At 31.2% G+C, this 21119-nt stretch overlaps 2 protein-coding genes across 3 annotated transcripts in view; one reads left to right on the plus strand and one right to left on the minus strand.

The window, feature by feature from the left end:
* LOC145256166 (GTP:AMP phosphotransferase AK3, mitochondrial-like) overlaps nucleotides 1-21119 on the plus strand; it is a 410511-nt gene that overhangs the window by 362429 nt on the left and 26963 nt on the right. The gene's annotated exons all lie outside the window — the stretch shown is intronic.
* Nucleotides 8464-20562, minus strand: LOC145256193 (cytochrome b-c1 complex subunit 8-like). Of its 2 annotated transcripts, none has more exons than XM_080114804.1 (3): nucleotides 20405-20562; nucleotides 10106-10261; nucleotides 8464-8628 (listed from the first exon to the last, which is right to left on the minus strand). In XM_080114804.1, exons 2-3 carry the CDS (start codon nucleotides 10257-10259, stop codon nucleotides 8534-8536), a joined length of 249 nt encoding a protein of 82 aa, XP_079970930.1. In that variant the 5' UTR covers nucleotides 10260-10261; nucleotides 20405-20562; the 3' UTR covers nucleotides 8464-8533. The 2 variants fall into 2 exon arrangements, with proteins under 2 accessions (XP_079970930.1, XP_079970939.1); XM_080114813.1 differs by lacking the exon at nucleotides 20405-20562 and adding an exon at nucleotides 15976-16046.

Raw genomic sequence — 21119 nt, forward strand, 5'->3', positions numbered from 1 at the left:
GGTTCCTCCGCCACACCGGACAGCAATGGGCAGTAACTATAGACCGGGAACACCCCGTGTCTATAAGTGCTGAACACTGCACATCATCAAGTTTAACGCTAATGACAGGCAATCCTGTGTTTATTGGTTGGCAGGGGGCAAGGGTAGCGATAGTACCTTGCCCCCAACTTTGTTTCCCGAACAGTTGCGAGATATGTGCCCAAACTTATTGCAGCGATAGCATTGCACTGGTCTCTTTGATTGTGGATATACACCTCTCCTATCACTCCGGCACTCTTTAGCAAAATGATTGGCCTCCCCACATTTATAGCACACTGGGGTGGCATGCTTATTACTATCTGGAAGAGAGTCCACATTGCCTCCATGTCGAAAACGAGCTGCTGCTGCAATTGGTTCCTGTTCCTTACAGATGTTTCGAGCTCGGGCCAATAACTCATCAGTTGACAATTCATCGATTCTTGATGATGCCCGCAACAGTTTACTGGCCTCCTCGGGTAGGCCTACCAAAAAAGCACAGCTTAATATTTTATCGTTGACCCCACCAAACGGTACAGATAATTTTCGCAGGTCGGCTAGGTACACGTCGACTGTTTCCTTGGGTTGAAGTGTCCGGCTCGTGAACTGTTGCCACGCAACAAATGGATCTGTACCAAACGCTGTATACAGGCTCTGCTTGATTTCATCCCAGTCTGGTTCATCCCCGAGTTGTTGGTAGACTGCATAGGCCCCTCCGGTTAGCCTCAAAGGGATAACTGTGGCTGGTTCTTTAATTTTGCACAGTTTACAGATTTTCTCTGCCTTTTCAATCCATTCGACGACAGCCGGTCCAGTGGTAGATCCGTCGAACTCGGGTATTAAGCGAATGTCGAATCTGTCCATTGTTAGTTACCGCACACCAAGCGCCGAAATAGCTTAAAACCAACACAAAGTCAAGTATCTGCAGAATGTTTTCTTGGTTCCTCCTCTTCTCTTTTCTCTCTCCCAACTGTCGAACACAGCATATAATAACAAAACTCTAAAGCACGTCTGACAGCACTGACTTCTGCCAACAGTCTGCCCCTCCTCTTAACAACACAGGCTTTTTATATCGCAAAATCGTTCATCTCTATTTGCATATTCTTCTAACTCACGTGATCACTACTCTATAAATAAGAGTCTTGACCGTTTCTTTTCTTTCTTTTTATTTATTTTCGGTGACCGACCCGCACGTGGTCTATCCAGGTAAGTCACGCATTTCTCCACAGATTTACATTTTTCTATTTTTGTTTTATTCATGTTAAATCACTTAATGACTTTTTAAAAAATATTTTTACAGACATAAGATACGTTTCAGATTATATATCATGATTCTTTGAGGGGTACAAAATTTATGTAATGCAATCATGAAGGGAAGACGAAAATTCATGATTAAAGTGTTAAAATCCATGTTTAAAATAAAATTTATTTTCAGAGACTGAATTTGAAATCCTCAATGCCCAAGCAGGAAAACTTTCACCAGTCTCTGAAAATGAAGTAAGATTAAAAAGCAAGATTAAACGACCTGGCCCACAGCTATGCAAGTACACCGATTTCCGATTCAGAGTTTAAATGACACAAAGAGCATTATTCAGTTATTAAAACTTTGCAAAAAAATAAATCGTTAATTATCACTAGACCAGATAAAGGTTCAGGAGGTTGTAATATTAGATCATCATGATTATGTCAAAAAAATGTCTACCATATTGAACGACACAGATAAATTTATAAAAATGGACCCTATCACAACTCATGATCCTACAACCTACAAGATTCATTATATTTTGCAGACTTTATTCAGAGGTCTAAGGTTATTAATAAATTTATGTGTTCTTACGACATTAGCAACCTGTTTACTTGCGTCCCGATTTCAGAGACTATAGATATATATGCATATTGCCTTCTCCCATTTCTGAAAGTATATTAGTTGAGCTGATGAAATTTTCCACTACATCTGTTGAATTTAGTTTCAGCGATGTAATGTAAATAGAAGGTGTGTCGATGGGCTCAGTTTTGGGCGTGATAATGGCAAATATTTTCATGGGTTTCCATGAAGAGCAATTGCTCTCTGGACCCATCAAACCATTGATCTATTTTCGCTACGTGGACGACACATTTTGTCTCTTCGATAACCAAACAGAGGCAAATAATTTTTTCTCCTTACTTCCTAAAATGCATCCAGCATTACAGTACACTAATGAAGGAGAGTCTAATTCATCCCTAGGTTTCCTTGATGTATTGGTACGAAGATATCAAGTTACCTTACATTAATATACAGTAAACCCACATTCACGGGACTGTATACACGTTGGGATTCATTTTGCCCCCGAAAACGTAAGATAAATTTAATTTGGACCCTAACACATCATGCCCTTATGATCTGCTCCAAATCAAAATTGGATGATGAATTAAAAATAATTACTGACACCCTCTCCAAAAATGGGTACCTGTTGGAGGTGATTAGGTCAGTTATACAGAGGAAAATAGCAGAGTCCTCTGAACTAAAATTCAAACGGTCAATAAATGCCCAGTATATCTGAGTTTACCTTGGCTGGGGGCAGTAAGTGAGAAATTTGCAAATCAAATCAGTTCAACAGTGCAAAATTGGTATTTTGCTTCAAATGTATGTGTTGTGTTCTGTACGAGTACGTTAATGCCATCCTCTTGAAAAGATGTTCTACCCCCCCCCATCATAATAATAATGTAATTTACAATTTTGAATGTAGTTGCAGTGCCAACTATGTGGGTCGAATAACATTAAGATTGGATGGAAGAGTCCAGCAATACATACCTACCAAAATCAGAAATGGGACATACCAAACAAGACGTAATTGCCAATGCATACGGGTCTTCAATTACTGACCACCTTATAAAAAAACCCATCTTGTGCAGCGAACCTTTGCACAAGAGTCGCGCTCACTCATTATTTCAGTTAAAGATCTTGGAGACTGTTCACGTTCGGTTCAGAAGGCTTTCCCTTTGCAAGCAGAAGAAATACTTCTTAGGTTTGAGCGTGATTGGTCTCTAGGATATTCGAGTAATATAACGTTATTGCGTTTTTTTTTGTCCAGCCTCCCATACATAACGCAACGTTATCTGTACAATCTCGATTCGCATTCCTGTTTTTTTTTTTTCGCTCAAATTCCTCAATACAGCGAGGGTGAAACCGGTCAGCTGACTCCCTCATTTTTTTTTTTTTTCCTTTTTATTCTCTTCACCCCGTTAATTTTATTTTAAACGTGGATTTTATTTTAACACTTTAATCATGAATTTTCGTCTTCCCTTCATGATTGTATTATATATACATATTATATATACACACACTAACTGGTAGCCCAGCGTTGCGTGGTTGTACCATACGCTTGAACATGATATCTTAATTTATACAGATTACCTATGTATTATTATAGAATCAATCCTATATCGATTACGATATATACTAACCTGGGTACACGGGTGTTTGAAGGTGTGTGTTGAGGGGGGGGGAAAGTAGTAGTAGGCAGGCAGGCTGGAACCCGTACCGTGAAAGAGGAAAAGAATGTGAAAATAAAAAAAACATGACGTCTTTGCTGTTGTGTCCATCACCAAATAGGAAGTGACAAAAGGTTTAAATTAAGGCAAGTCAATCGAAAAGAGGGGATAACTTTCAAAAAATATTTGGCAAAAAAAGTGACCCCCTCCCTGTAGAAAAGTGCCCAATTGAGGGTTAAGGAGTTAATGTTTTTGGCCAATTATTCGATATTTGTCGTCTGAAGTGTCGAGCTTTAAAATGATACTGATCTCGTGAAAATCTGTCACCTCTGTCGAAAGTTTTAGGCAGATATACATTTAAACAGACATGTGAGATTTATATTATGGACGAGCCTGGGTGCTTGGCGTATGTTAAGCAAAAAAAGTGGTAGTAGGCAGGCAGGCTCGAACCCGTACAGCTAAGGAGGAAAAGAAAGTGACCCCCCCCCCAAAAAAAAACATGACGTGCTAGCTGTTGCGCCCATTGCCAAACTGAAAGTGACATGGTTTAAATTAAGGCTAGACAATCGAAAAGAGATGACTTTCGAAAATATCAGCGGAAAAAAAGCAAAAAAGATTTATATCATAGATAACGAGAAATAATTTGTCTGGTTGGCTAATTCGCAAAAAAATTTTAAATAATGATGTCGTTCATCTGTGTTCATTTAGCTGATATTTGGAGTTGACAATGAATGCCTTGGAAAAAAAAAAAAAAGAAAAAGGTCATGGCTTTTCTTAATCTGCTTGCAATCGTGTCACTTCATATGCAAATGAGATACTTCTGATTTCAATAAAAACCTGATTTTTCATAGACTAGGTTGGATTTGAATTAGCACGCATTAACAATAGTGTCACATTTGGAATAGTGACTTTAACAATAGTATGTCTTATGACATTTATTGATATTGGAAAAGTCTATTAGTAGGTAACAGGTTAGTTTTGTCACAACCCCCCCCCCCCCGGGCTGATAACTCTGGATGGTGTATCAGTAGGTCAATTAAATTCACTGATTAGTTACACTGAAAAAGTTATTAAAAAGCTCAAACAATTATTTATAACTAGCGGGGGATGCCTGGCATTGCCCGGGTGTTTAGGTGGTGTAGTAAGTAATACCAATCTCGTTTGGATTCATTGTGTCTGTCTAAAATTTTTGACAGACATACAAACATTCACACAAACCAACGATTGAGATTTCCATTCTAGATAATTTATAATCAAATTAAATAGAATCCAAACTTAAAAGATATTTATTAGTCATGAGTGTGTAAAGTCAATTAAATTCATTGATCATAATGATGTTGAAATATGTTATTCATTGGAAAAAAGTTAAAATCATTATTTATTAATATTAAAATTTGAAAGAAAATCATCAGAAATGAAACCCCACCTTCCCAATACAAACTTACATTTTTTTCTGAAAGTCTGATTAAATTTTAATTGACAGTCATAGATTTCTCTAAAATGATGGGGGGTGCTAAGTAGAGAGAGGGTGAGGTAGAATGCAAACTGTCTTTTAGAATGCTGTTCATCCGTATCAATTCAAATTAATCATTAGTTCAATTTATCCCATTATAATTTTTTTTTTTTTGTAATTTAGGTCTTCAATGATGTTTACACATTCATGGGTTCAAAAGAAAAATATTAGAATGTTACATTTAAAATTTATGCTAAAGCTTATTAAAATAATATGAAATATTTTTTGCAATTATATTTTTTGTGTGAAAATATTGAATAAACAATGCTTAATCCAATAATAATATTGTCAGTTTGAAAAATTAATTTTTCCTTTAGTAAAGTGAATTTCTATTAACACTGAGTTTAAGAGTTTTGCTTTTTGGTAATGTTCGTAAAATATTGTAAAAAAAAAAAAAAAAAAAAAAAAATACAATTGTTAACATCTACATGTAAAATCTAATATCATGTAATAATAAATGCAAAAATGTGTTTATATTAAACCAACTTTAATAAGGTTGTTTTTTTGTTTTTTTTTAAAATACATTTTACTTAAATTTAAAAATAATAGTAATTCTATTTCATTATCCTTAATAAATAAACACTGAAAAATTTCATCAAAATTAGCTAATTTCTTGAATTTTTAAGTGACGAGAGGAGACAAAATGTTTATACATTTTGGAGATTAGCTATACATTTTGCATGTACCTAATCTATACATTTTTGGATGGTGGATAATGCCATTATCTTTTCATAAAAAAAACAATAGCATTATCTTTTTTTGTTACACAGGGGTTATCCACACACAAAGTTCAATCGGGCTCATTAAAACGAATTTCAAAAATTACATAGTGAATCTAATAAATTAAGTGCACTAGAGATACAAACAATTTTACTTAATCGGGCAGTTAGAATCTTTAAGATTTTTAGCAGGAAAAAAAAAATATGGAGAGAAGTAGGACTGCCTGAACTTACAAAAACATAATCAGCAAGGGGGTGGGGGAGGGGGCTATCTTTAGTTGACTGTAGGTAAATTAGTTACTAGACAGGAGTCAAAGAACCTCAATCTGACAAAGGAGCTGGTCTCAATTGTACTATTCAACTTGATCTTCAATCAAACATCCATACCCTTTAAACGCTAAGGGAACAAAATGCTAGATCACTGTTTTGGGTTATATGGAAAATAGCAAGTATAGTTGTATATCTCCTTGACAAGGCAATTGGAATCTCTCCTTGCTATATTTTCAACAGAATGGCATTTTAGTTAAGTAAGGAAAAAAAAGAGGATAAAAATTTGTGTGAGAGAGAGATTAATTTGAAAGTATTTTTAAAAGCCATCCAATATATACAAGCATGTAAAATGAATGTTAGGCAAAAATTGTCCATAATTTTGGTACTTGTTATTTCTCATTTGTTTGGATGCTAGTACCCCACTTTGGATTCTAAAACTGGACAATGTTAGCATGGGTTCTTCCTCTAATAGAAAAGTTAGCTGTTAAATTCTCATTTTTCTGAGGTGATTTTTTAGACACCCACTCTCAACCGTGAGATTTTTGCTGGATTACTAAAGTTAATTTTATACAGGGTTAAAATTACAATCATTTACCTACTTAATCTGTATGATATAATAAGGTTGATTTTTTTCCCCTATTTCATTCGCTATTATAATTTAGAACCAAGAGCTTGATATGCTAATCTGTTCCAGTGAGCCGATTCTTCATCTATGCATCCGCCACCCCACCAGATTATGCATTGTTTTTCATCAATTTTTACCCCCCTCCCTACTTAAGAGGCCTCCTCAAATAAGTTTCTTTTACAGAGGAATCGCAGCCCTTTTCACTCTCATCATACTCACTCCAACTGCTCCTAGTATCAGGAGGGGGGAATATTATTTATAAGTTTTTGTCATGAACACCATTTGTTTTTCATTTTTCACACTACTCTTTCTCTGTAACCAAATAAACATTTTCAACATAAATAATAACTGTTCCCTTCAGGTATTTTGATTTCTATTTAAAATGTTTTCTTCCACATTCTAATGTCATGGAAGATACAAATAAGTTTTGTAATACATGCAAGTCATTTTGGTATTAATATTCAGAAATATTATCGGAGGGGGTGGCTTCACCCAGTCGAAAAATACATTTAAACATGATATTTTAATTTGTCCAGATTATATATATATTATTATAAAGTCGTGATTTCAGAAGTAAAAAAAAAAAAAAAAAAGGGAATTAGATTGCCATCAACTAGAATCGAAACCAAAAGCAAAACTGTAGCATTCAAACCTGATGACATTACCACTGTACCAATGTAATACGCATATGAACAGATTAAAATTAAAAGATAAATGTACAAAATGTATCATGATTTTTTTCAATTTTGACCTCCTTTATTTTAAATGGCTAACGATCCATAAAAAAATCCAATCATTTGAGGCCCCTGCGACTTTTAGTTTTGGAAGAGATAGAGTTTGAAAATAGACAGACAGACATATAGCCTTTTATATATTAGATTAATTTCTTTTTTATTTCTATCATGAATTATGTCACTCGTGAAAAATGAATAAAATCAAAAAATACTGCAAGAATAGCAGATTAAGTTTCAGATTCTACTTTCAAACAGTTAACATGCTCCTGCTTAAATAATAAAAAAAAAATGAAGCATATATGGTCCCCCATGAGTGCACAGTAAATAATGCATAAAAAAAAATTACTAAGTTCTAGCTGCTTTGCTAAGTTTGTTTTTAAATTACCTGATACATAATATTGTTTTGTTTTTTTTCCTTCAACACATTATAGAATCACTCCTGTACTGCCGAGGCTCAAAATTTCTTCATTATTTTATATTGTTATGAATCAAGATTTTCACTTAAGGTAAAAAAAATGTTATAGTGAAATTCACAATATTGAATTCCAAATAAAACCAATATCTACTGAATTGTCATGTCACAGTAATAAACTCATCAAAAAATTACAAAAAAAAAAAAAAAACATAGGTAGAAAATTAATTATTAATAAAAAAGTTTTGTGAAGACAATTATCAAAAATTGGGTTTTGTAAAAAAAAAAAAAAAAAAAAAAAAAAAAAAAAAAAAAAATGAAAGATCGAATCGCACAAAGGGGGAGAGCTAAATATTTTCTGATTCTGAAAATATTTTCACTAATTGTCTTCAAAAAGCGTTTTCATTATTTTTCTACCTTATCGTTTTTCATAATTTTTTAATATTTTCATTACGACATGACAATTATTGGTTTTACTTGAAATTCAATATTTCGATTTTTAAATTTCACTATTATAATGAAGAGGAATCAATTTTTTTTTTTATTCGTAACTATAACAATAACAGTAAAAACCAATTTGGATTTTTGGTTCCCATCTTTAAAATTTAAATCATTTTTGAAATTTTATCACTGCAAAGTTTTTATTAGAATTAAATTGGTTCAATAAATAAAAAATAAAATAAATAAATAAAAACAAATCAGCATTCTCCAGGTCTTAACATAATTTATTATAAACAAATTCTACAAAACATAGCATTTTTAGTGTTTTTTTTATTACTCATCATTCTCAAACTCTTTGGGGTCCTTCCTGATGCTTTGTGCATGCAGTTTCTCACCATAATCATAAATCATGTAGGACATGAGAAGAGCTGAAAAAAAATAAATAAGATAAATAATTAAAAAAGAAGAAAAAAAAAAGACTACATACCTAGTATTTTATATTGTCATGCAAAGTCATTTTCTGTATTAAATCAAGCATTGAAATGTTTAACAAGAGAATCAAAAGAATGGTTATTGAAAGTGAAAAGGCAGAATAAACAAGAATGTAACAAAATGCAGAAAGAAATGGACTTTCCATTATGGCTGCATTTTTATCATGGTCATTTTCAGAGAATAAGGGTACATCAAGTGTTATTTGACAAGAAAATTATTTAGACTTGAACTGCACAGATCTGTTTACAAAAAATATTCTGATCTGATGACTTTTGGGAAGGTTTCTTTTATTTTAATAAATTGCAAAACATTTTTCAAAGATGTAAGTAGGCAATAGAAAAAAATAAAAGCTGGAATTGAGATGAATTTTCCAACCTGTGTGTGTAAAGAGGGCAATGCAACAAAGTAAAACTTTTTTCCTAAACAAATCCAACAAAGTTAACATTACGAGAAAGACAAATGTGAGTGAAAGGAAACAGGAAGTCATTCTTTCATGAAACAAGTCATCTAACTCCATCATAAATTTTTTTTTCAAGTATAAGTATTTTCAGTTTTCCCAGACAACTGTCATAAGAGCGAAAAGAAATGAAATCCAGTCAAATATGAAGAGGAAGTTATCCGTTTTTAAATAAGAGCTGATTTTTTGATTTTGACCAAAACATGATGAATTCACTCTAGAAAAACTGCTTTTTCTTGAATAAAATAAATGGAGAACTCCTCTTATTAGTTCAATGTAACGAATTTAACCACTAGTTTGACGTTTTTATTTATATTATATAGAGTTGCACAGAAGCCTACTTTTCTTTTTAAAAAAATTTATTAGGTTGATGCAAAAATAATGTCGATTTTTAGACATTCAACTTTATATTAAAAAACGACATTTTTGCACCAACCTAATAAAATTTTTAAACTTCAATTCGGTCAGTAAATTATCAAAATAAATTAATTTTGTTAAGGTAATTTTACTATAATGTCTATAAATTACTGGGTCAAATAGATTCTAAAACTTTCCATCTACAAATACATGATTTACAAGGAAATTCAAACCAAAAATGATATTCGATTGACAGTTTAAAAATTCCTTACAAATTTTGAAAGGGTCATAAAGGAATTCATTTTAAAATAAAAAATCTAATGTACAGTAAAAAAAAAATAAATAATAAAATAAAATGAAATGAAACAAAAAAAAAAAATAAGTCAGTCTATCTAGGTACAGGTTACTTAAAATTACATAACTGCCAACCTCACAAAAATGTGAAAATTCTTTGCTTAACTGATAGTAAATCCAACAATATTTTTTATTCAATAAAAGTTTTAAAAAGGGGAAAAGGGAGAGTTTGCATATGTTGATATTAAAGCAATTTTCTTTTGCCTTGTTTATCAATAGACTTAATAAAAACAATGTGTACTTACGAGGCAAAACCCTGAGAGCTTGGCTTTTGAATCGAAACCACAAGTTCGGGACACCATGGCTGATAGCACCAGCAAAGGCTCTCTGTTCAAAGGGAGACAGACTGTAAGTAACTACGCCACTCACATGGGCTAAATTGCCAAATAACTTTCCCATAACTGCAAGAGAAATATATGAAATGGACAATAAATATTAAATGCATCTGATAAAATTTTCATAAGAGTTGAGGAAAAAAAAAGAATTAGATCGACTCATTCTAATTATATGTTATATCCACTTGAAACAGCTTCGGTAGGTTTGTTTGTGCCAGTCAAGGATACATCCTTGGCAATCAGACTTGATTTTGTTGTGAGTTGAAGCATGGTTCTCTCCAGCCCTAGGTGATCCACATTTACCTTATTTATAAGAAGGAGTTTGTTATTTGCCAGAAGTGCTTCTACAAGAAATCTCGACAGGGCTACCCAGAGAGTTTTTGTAGGCTAATTTTAGTGTGCTGGATTTTCAAAATCACATCCAACTTTGTATCTAATCTCTACAGAAAAATATACACATTTATTAATCCCCTGATTTAGTTGGATTTGGACTTTAGAATTCACCCTCATCTGTTAGTTCCCAAAATTCTTAATAACTACTCATTACATTTTTCTGAAATTTTGCATGAAGTTATAACTACCCAAGGGAGGAAATGTAACATTCTCAGATTTTTTTTTGTCTCCAGAAGTTCAAAAGGGGGTGAAAATGGCTAAAAATAGCACTTTCTGACCATTAGATTTTGTTGAAAATTACCCAAATGCAAGACATGGATATACATCTGTGAAAATTCTGGGGCTTGAGCCCCAGGGTGTTTTAGGGGTGAAAAAAACCTTTTGCGGCTAATTTTTATTTTTCTCCTAAAATTTATACTAGTGTCTAAATAGGGTTTTTAAATGGTACTGAATTAAAAATAATTAAGGCATCGTTTGTCATGAAACGGTGTCATTTGATGTTTTAGTCCAATGTTTTACATCAGGCCAGGGATTTAAATGGGCAAAATAGGTAACAGTTTTACGACTGATTTTGGCTAACAGTACAAGGGAAGTAACTCTTCTAGACCCGATTTTACAAATATTGATTATGCATTCATAGACTGAACTTTATGCTCATGTACTGCAAAGCCTGGCCCACTAGAGAATTTTAAAAATCTTTCTCACCAATGAGCTCAACAACTTGCCTCTTGGTACTTTTGTTGGGTGATTTCAATTTGGATCAGCTTCTTGCAAACAATGTGGCATGAATAAAATCCGTTAATGGATCTCAATTTCTTCAACACTCAAATTACACCACTCAAATTGAAAGTGGTATATTGGACTTAATACAGAACATTTTTGTTCACCAGCACTGTGGCTTCCCAACCCATTTAGTGATCATTTTAATGTGTGATTACCTATATCAGTTTTGATTCATTGATTTCATATCGATAAAACAGCAAAAAAATAACTTATGAAAACCTCCAAAAGAATTTAGCGTCTAGAATATAAGAAAAATTAATAACCTTATACAGAAGCAATACCTTGTCGTGGTTATAGAGCTTTTACCAAAGTTGCTTCATTACTTTTTATTCACAAACATGACAGAAGCTTCAAGACCACATAATTTTTGGCTTGTTATTGTAGCGAAAACATAATTTATAACTTTTTGTATGTCTTTTCTCATGCTTTCTAACACAATGATTCAAGTCAAATTATCACCCTGAACAATTTGGCTTTCATAAAAAAACCCAAAAAAACCCCCAAATATTTGAAAATCATAACTACACACACACAATATATATATGTGGAAATATATTTTCTTATAATACATACCAATCCTTATTTAAGAAGCTCAATATAATTGAAGCTGGTGCATCTACCACTAGTCTCTCCCTTTTAGATAAAGTTAAAAAAAAAAAAAAAGAGTTGTCAATCTAATCGGTCCCACTTTATCAACTAGGCTTCAGCCCGTCTCATCGCCGCAATGTTGCATCACTGTGCCTGTTTTACAAATATTTTAATGGAATGTGTTCTGATGAACTTGTTTCACTTGTACCCCTTAAACATACATATCCCTGACAAACCCACTTAGCAATATGATCTCACCCCTTCACTGTTGTTGTCCCTAAATGCTAGAAAGCTTTCTATTCTAATAGTTTCTTCCCTCGAACAGCTAGCCTTTGGAATTCCCTTCCTGCTGCCTGCTTCCCTGGCTGTACTGATATGCAGAAGTTTAAATGTAACATAAACAAATATCTTGTTAATCTTTCCGAGACACGGCCCCAAATAGTGGCCCCTTACGTTCAAGTGTTGATATGCTTTGTAAGGGGTGAACATGAGCAAAAAAATTAAAAAAATTACAGACCAATATCACAAATAAATGACAAAAGACTATATTCCAACATTTATTTATAACATTTAGAATTCTTAATTAACTTAAAATAAAATTAGATTTCACTTAAATACACACATTTAATTAAAACCAAAAAAACATGAGATTAGGAAACTCAGAAACCTAAATATTAGGGTACTAGGATCTATTCAATGTTAAACTAAAATTATACTTAAATAATTAGTTTGAAAATGTTCATTAATAATAGATTGTCAAATATTGAATTATCAAAAAGTATGTGAAATGTAAAATTTAAAAATATTACTTTCAAAATAACTTGTAATAATATTGATAAAAAAATAAAACGAATAAAAATTAAGGTAAATGTATGGATTAATTAATTTATAATTAAATATTATAAAGAAATTAATTATAACTTAATGACTTATGACTATCGATTGAAATAGTTTTTATACTAATATTTTATATTGAACATATTGCTTAATTTATAATATACTATTAATTAATCATTGAACAATATTAAGTGAAATACATTAGAACTGTATAAACATTACTTATTAGTGGGATATGAATGGAAATGGGTTATGTATGTTAAAAGAACTAATGTTAAAAACAAAAAAAATAAAGCAAGTTAATATATCGATGGATTTGTTCTAGGGGAGGTAACTATCATACTTTAAATTAATTTTAACTTTTTATGCTTAAAGGCAACCAATTGAGTATTCAATGTAATTTTTTATTTCAACCAAACGTAATTAAAGGTTTAGAATTAATTAAAAAATTATAATTGAAATAGTAATGAACCTAATTATAACAGTTAAGTGAAATGAATTATGTATGGTTTCAATTCCAATTAATAAATAATTTAATATAACCGTAAATGGTAAACGTTTTTTTAGGTAGGTTTTGTATATGCAATCATGTATAATAGTTTATATTTATTGATGTTATTTTCATAAGTATGTATACACAAATTAGAATTAATAAATTTACTAATTATTAAATAAAACATTATGGTAGAATATTCATAAATTAATAGAACATGTTAGTACGAAGAGTTGGGTTCAGTGACTTTATTTCTAAAATTCAAAATGGCGTAACAGAAACATAAGGTATCTACAGCTTCTCTTCCAATTTTTGGATTTTAATCATGTCAAAACACACTTTTGACGGATTGATTGTTGCTATTTCTTCTGATGAATTAAGGGCATAATAGATTCACTGATTGATATAATAATTAAGTGATTGATTTTGTGCTGCGAAACAGATACTGTCAAGAATTGTAAATGTCAACTGAATTAAAGGAATAAATTATAAGATGGTCAACATCATGAACTTTTGAATATATTCTTTTGCCATTTATTCACTATATATCTGTCCCTTGTTTGCGAAGATAACTACTATCATTGAATTGTTCTGTGGGTCAACTGACGGCTTGTCAATCCAATTCGAGCTCTGCGATATCTGCTGCATGCAAGATGATTCTTTAACAAAAGTACACATTGTTCTTGCAGTAGAACAAACAAACAATTTATTTTTTTTTGATATGAAGAAACTTCATCTTTTTTTTTCTAGAAATGTAATATATGCTAAAAAATTCATTTTGTCAGGACATTGAAAAGGAAGATCTTTTTATATAAAGTATAAATCATTTTTTTAAACAGCCAATGATGAAGAATTTGTTTATCGATTAGCCATTGAAAAATATTTACCTACTTCAAAAAAATAAAATAAATAAATTCGTTTTTCTATATTTAATAAAGAAAATTAAAATAAAATTTTTATTTCATTTTTAATAGGAAAAATACTTAAATATTTTGTAATTAGAAAAAAATTAGTTTATTTTATCTGAATGACAAAAACATTGATGCTTGTTGAGATAGTTGACAAATTTTTAAGCAAAAACAATATTACATACTTTAATGTCGAAAAAAGTCATATCTAAAAATTATGGAAATTCAGGGCTGCTTGTGTGGTTTAAGTAAAAAAGAAATTGCTAAAAACCTAAAATCTTAATCGCCATTAAGATTTAATCTAAAATGTGTTCAGAGTTATGTCCCCTGTATGTGAACTCTTCATCAACTTAACTTCCAACAAAATGCAATTTTACCCAATTTTTCATAAAAATTAACTTTCTACTCAAATTTTTGTAATATATTACTATTTTGGACATGACAATTAAGTACATAATGTTTTTGCTTAAAATAATTTAACCCCCCCCCCACTATGTTAAAAATGGGTTTCTAAATAATAATTCCATCGCGATAACAGATGCAAATGTACTCTTTAATGTTTTTACTTATTTTAAGGCATTGTTTTAAGTTTGAAACAAGTAGTGCTGAGTTGTTAACTTAGAACAAGATGGCGGAAATTCTTTGAAGTTTCTAGTGCACCAAGTTTTTACTTAAACAGACACTTAAAAATAAGTTAGGTAGAATAGTATTTATATATACTAATGCCTAAAAATATTGCACCATGCTTTAAATATCCATGTTTATTCACAGGGTTAATTTTCTGCTGTTACACCGTCGACAGAGTACCATGTGACCTAACTTTTCCAAAGTAAAACCGAGACTAATTTCAGATGCCTATGTGTTATTTGTACCCATGATGCTTTAATAGGTACTTGTGCAGAATTTGAATCAGATGTAAGTAACTAGCCGCTCAGCTTTTCTTGGAATATGACATCAACCGCCAGCTTTTGCCGAGCATCGCTGATTTTCAACGCGTAACAATGCTACTCAAGGAAAATACTGAAGAAAACATTTAAATATAATAAAATCACCAGAAAAAATATAATGAAAATAAAAAAGAATGACCTACCGCAACAATTTCTGTTTTAATCTTGTCTTTTTTAAGTGAAAAAATAAATAAAATAAACCAATGTTTTTTTTATCAAACAAAATTGAGCAAAACTAATAAAACCACTTTTTGAATTTTTCATATTTTTGATCAAAGGTTTAAAAAAAAAAAAAAAAAAAAGGTATTATTTTTTCGCATTTTTTTCTAACTAATGTGAAGTAAACATTTTTTGTTTGTTATTTCTTTTTCTTTTCATGAAACTTTTTTTTTCATGTAGGGTGGGGTTGGGCAATCTATTTATGAAAAATTAAATTAAGACAGCCAGGATTAGATAGACTTTTCTAGGCATCGCCAAAAATGGCCGAAAAATCAAGTTTTTTTTAAAACGAAATTACATTTATTAGAATCCATTATTTCTGAGTAACTTTTTTTTTTTTCCAGAAAGATAAAACCCTGAATTTTATCATATAGAAAGCAGAATAATGTAAAACTTTTTCTATTTTTAATCAAATTTGAAATGTTAAATTTTCCCCAAAAGTTAACAATTGGCGTTTTTTGTTTTGCACAAAAAAAACGTATATAAATAGTTAAAAAAAAAAAAAAAAAAAAAGGGGGGGGGGGTTGAAAGATTAATTTGTTTATTTCTTGTCTAACTAAGATCTAGGGTGATTTTCTTTGAGAATATGCAAAAATATTATAATATAAGTACCTGGATTTCAAATAATTCAACTTATTCATATAGGCAACCAGTTACTTTGAGTCGATTTGGTTACTCTATTTACATTTGTACTTGATAAAAAGCAAACTACGGAAGACAAAAAAAAAAAAAAAAAAAAAAAAAAAAAAAAAAAAAAAAAAACTTATTTTTCAGTGACGAAAATTTCATTGTATTATTAACGCTGAGGCTGGCCAGTACCAGATGGGTGACCATTTGTATGAGTTTGGTTTTTAATGTGTATGTGTGTGGGGGCCAGGCTCTCCAAAATGGGGAGGGGGGCAATTTAAAGCAGAATAAAAAAAATTATTTCAGCGCGTTTGGTCCACCGTAGTCGAAAGGCGGCAAACGTTTCCAAACTGGATCGAAAAAAATGATATTTTTCACACAAAGGGCACAATATTTATCAAAGATTTTAAAATGGCCTTTTTTGTATAAATATTAAAAAAAAATTTTTTTTTGTTTTGCTTAACTTTAATTATTTTACTTAACATATTCACCGAATTTCACACTTCAAAACTCAAAAGCGGGATAATTAAACACAATCGAAGTTCTGATATTCAGACATCAAAATAAGGTATGCAAACAAGTTTTTTTTTTTTTTAAATCTATAATCCCGTCCCTTACAACAACACAATATGTTTTGTTCAGTTTCAGATGATTATTTTAAGCATATTTGGAACCCCCTCAAAACAAGCAAAAAAAAAATATATATATATATATATATATATAAAAATATTGTTTATGAAAAATAAGTACACTGTTATAAAGTTCATTCCTCTCTTAATAATCACTGAAAATTTTGTATTGATTGGATAATTACCTGATTTTTAGATTTTTAAAAAGACGGTCCGTCAAATCCGAGCAAAACCAAGTGGACGGTTAGTTACATCCGATTCAAATTCTGCACTAGTACTGATAAATATTCTGGTTACAAGTAGTTGTTAGTTGTGTATTTTGGTTTGATGGACATGAAGAATCTTGCTCCTTCTCTTTTTTTTTTTTTTTTTTTTTAAAGTTTTTCAGTCAACCAGATTATTAAAAAAAATTGGTGATGGATTTACTAGAAAATTTGCATTAGAAACTGAGCACCCCTACAAATACTTAAATATTGACTTTATTTTACTTGATAATCCGGTAATTGTGGCCTGGTAGACCAACATAAAACCTACCCTAAAAAAATTGTTTACTAGGAGTTTTCGGGTGTGCTGAAAACGAATATCGCATATAAAATTGGGACCGGTAACTAGCTTTCATAACACCAAAAAGATACTTTTCTGCAGGTTTCATGCAGTAATGTAACGCAACAATATTTGTAAAATTTTTACTTGGTTTCAGCCATAACATTTTCCTTTAACATGACTTGTATAAGTTTAGAAAACAAGTTTTGGTATTTTTTTTTTATGATGTGAGCATTGTTCACCCAACCCCCCCAAAGAAATTTTCTTTTTGTTGCCTAATACGTTTAAACGACCTTTAAAAATTATATGAAAGAAATTTTGAAAAAACAAAACAAAAACAAAAAAAAATTACACCTTGCGTTTCTGCACGCAGCATGAACAAATATGGTCACCACATTATGAAACCTGCAGAAAAGTATGTTTGTAATGTCATGAAAACTAGTTGCTGGATCCAATTTTAAATGAGATTCATTTTCAGCACACCTGAAAACCCCTAGGAAACAAGTTTTTAAAGGTAGGTTGTGAGTTGGTCTACCAGGCCATACTTACTAAGCATCAATAAAAAAAATAAAAATTAAATTTATCGTTATTGTTTCTAATGTAATTCTCTCTTATCCGACTGCCAAAAAATATTTGTCATGTTTTACTGCCCTTCACTTCACCCTCAGTCACCAAACTTGAAAAAATACTAGGGATGACATGTCTCGTTCGTTGAATGCTAGATGGCTAAAAAGTGAGTGATCATTTTATGTTAAATTTATATAGGAAAGTGATCCCCCACACTAAAACGGGAATATTTTTTTCAAAATTTCTTTCATATTTTTAAGGCCATTGAAACGTACAAGAAAAAAATTTTTCATTTTTTTTTTTTTTTTTTAGGGGTTAAACGACATTGGGTCCGTCATAAAAGAATACCCAAGTTTTTTTTTAAAAAGTAGGATTTTTGTTTGTCTACCAGGCCACAATTACCAGATTATCAAATAAAAATACAGGAAATCTGGTAGACTAGTGTCCATTTGATAATGATCAGCTAAAAATTGAGGGGGAGGGTGAAAAAAAAAGTAGGAGGGCAAGATTCTTCAGGTCCGCCGATGTTTTAAATCAACTTCGAGACAAACTATTTCATTCGACCGTATCACACTTAGTAGTCAACATTACTTTAGATTTCTGGAAAAATCTAGAGCAAAACATGAATTTTTAAAAAACATTCAAAATCAGAAATCATCTGCAACAAAATAACCTTATTTCCTTAGTAAATGTAAGAAATTCCACATACAACCGCCATCTTTCTTTTAGGCCGGCCATACAGCTATAGTAGCCGGTCCGTGATTGGTTTTCTTACACACAATTTCCTCCCTTCAGAAGCAAATGAATTCCACAAACAAAAGCCATACCTTTCAAACTCCAAATTTATTCATAATGCAACAGCAATGAAAGTTCTTTGATTCAGGTAAGTCCTTTTGCAAAACAGTGGCCCGATTTGCTACCATACGCATGGAGCCTTTAGTATTAATTCCTACTGTTGGAATGTTAGTTAATTGTTCCTATGGAAGGATCCATGAAGATCATGGAGAACACAGCGGGAATGATGGTGCCTATAATCAGGCATAATGTGAGCCCCTTGGGACTCAAGAAGAAATAAGATAAGATCCAATATTTGGATAATAACATGACAAAGAGTTTCTTGAATGTCATCCTGGATTTGAATAGGTTCAGCAAAATAAGTTGTCTCTGCTTGTAGAGATGTGTCCTTCATTCACCGACTGTTTGGTGTCCATGAAGAAATTGTCTTGGCTCCTTAGTGAGGAAACCACTGGTTGGAGTCTATACCGTTCTGTGTTCGTTCTTAAACTGAAAATAAACGCATGAATACAAAAAAGGCGCTAAGTCAAATCACCTGACACATTCAAATTCAAACCAATCACAGACCGGCTACTATAGCTGTATGGTCGGCCTAAAAGAAAGATGGCGGTTGTATGTGGAATTTTTCAATGTTAGTTATCTCCCCATAGATTAGGACCAAATTCCGAACAAACTCTCAAGCTTCCAATGTAACAAGCTTTTTAAATGTTGACCTTTTCTTCGTTTATTTTTCGCACGTTCTTTAAAGAGTCCAAGTCCTTCAAAAAACAAAATGGGTATAAGGTTATCCTAAAACGGAAAATAACTTGTTTTTGTCAACGAACTGGAAATTTGTTAAAACAATTTTTAGACTTGAGGGGGGGGGGTTACTTTACTATATAAATATAGTGCAAGATGATCACCCACCACAGTGCAAGAACCATTTTTTTTTTTATAACCAACCAACTAACTGGGTTTCAGTTATATTTTCCAAAATAGCCACAGGTTTTCAAGAACCATATGATTAAAAAAAAAAAAAATACATACGCTTCTGAGACATGAAAAATAAAAATTTGGGTACTAGTGCAGTGCATTTATTGATCCGTGCTGAAATAATAACGTTATTATTTAAAAAGCCATTCTTAACATGGGGAGGGTGTTTTGTACCTATTCTGTACTTTAACCTTACAATTGAATAAAAAAAAAAAAACTTTAAACTTGGAAATACGATTTTAAAAAATAGCGCGGATCAGTACGTACACTAGCACCAAAATTTGATATACTTTAAAATTAAAAATTAACATTTTAAGGGACAAATTTTACATAAAACACTCGTCCTGGATTGTGTACGGTTTCAGAGTCCCAAATTTCTTAAAGAAAAGAAAAAAAAATCTCGTATACAATTATGTGATTTGTAGTTTTAAAATTAAATTGCAATTTAAGATCTCGCAAAAAGTAAAAATATTTATTCATAAAAATTTTCAACATTGATTTTTTTTAGAGAACGTTTATTTTGCATATATCGTCCTTCAACGTATGTCCGTTAAACTTTTTCCTCTACCATATATTTTTTTCTAACAATGCCAAATTAGAGAACAATCGATATTAAATTAAATCTTCATAAATATTTGTACTTTGTCATGCTTTAAGTTACAACAAAATGTTCAAATTATAAATCGAATAATTGTACTGAATGACTGACATCTTTTAAAAAGAAAATCTTGAACACCGAAAACGTTCACATGTTCAGTAGGTGTAGCTTCTAGCCTTTTCAATTATAATCATCCAGAAAAGAAAACTATCTACAATAACGGATATCACTTAAATTTATTTCAGTATTTTGATCGATACTTTTAACAAAAAATTCCGCGACATATAATTGTTAAAAAATGTGAACTTACTTGTTTGACCTTCACAAGATAGTCAAAAGAAGGATAGTCGCTTCGAAATATCACCGTCAGAAAAATGCTTGTTGTAAGTTTCGTATTTATTTATGAAAATATATTTTGCATATCTCATTCTCCAAATTTTTAAAATAAAATGAATGCAATTGTTTTTCATGTTTTATTTTTAATTCATATTTTTTATTTGTATTTTATATTATTTTAGTTTAAGTTATTTATTTTAGTATTCTATTGTAACTATAATTGTTTCGTATTTATGTATTAAAAAGAGTTTAGCCTTTCATCCTTTATTTATCTTTTCTCGCAATTAGTTTAAACGTGCGGAATCTAAACTTGGGTCAAAAGTTATTTTTATATTTTTAGGTTGGGGATAAAGGGCAAAACCCTTGAGACTCGTCTCTTCCTGCTAAAAATTAGTTTAAAAGAAAGCGGTGAAGAGTAAAATTCAGTTCCTTAAATCTTTTTGCTCACCGTATAAGAAAACTGTTCAAAATGCCGTTGGGTACCAAGTATAGACTTAAAAAAAAAAAAAAAAAATATTTTTAGGGATATTCTGGTATGTTTTGAAGGAATATTACATTTAATATTATCGCCGACAAGTAGTTTTATGAAAATAATACCTTTATTAAACAATTTGAATGGTCAATGTCAAGTTTCTTTCCAACTCCTCCAAAAACTTTAAAATGACGACTTTTATAGGTTTTCGGTGGTG

Source organism: Euprymna scolopes, chromosome 3 (assembly GCF_053919585.1).
Source record: "Euprymna scolopes isolate OS-2025 chromosome 3, ASM5391958v1, whole genome shotgun sequence".
NCBI classification, from domain to species: domain Eukaryota; kingdom Metazoa; phylum Mollusca; class Cephalopoda; order Sepiida; family Sepiolidae; genus Euprymna; species Euprymna scolopes.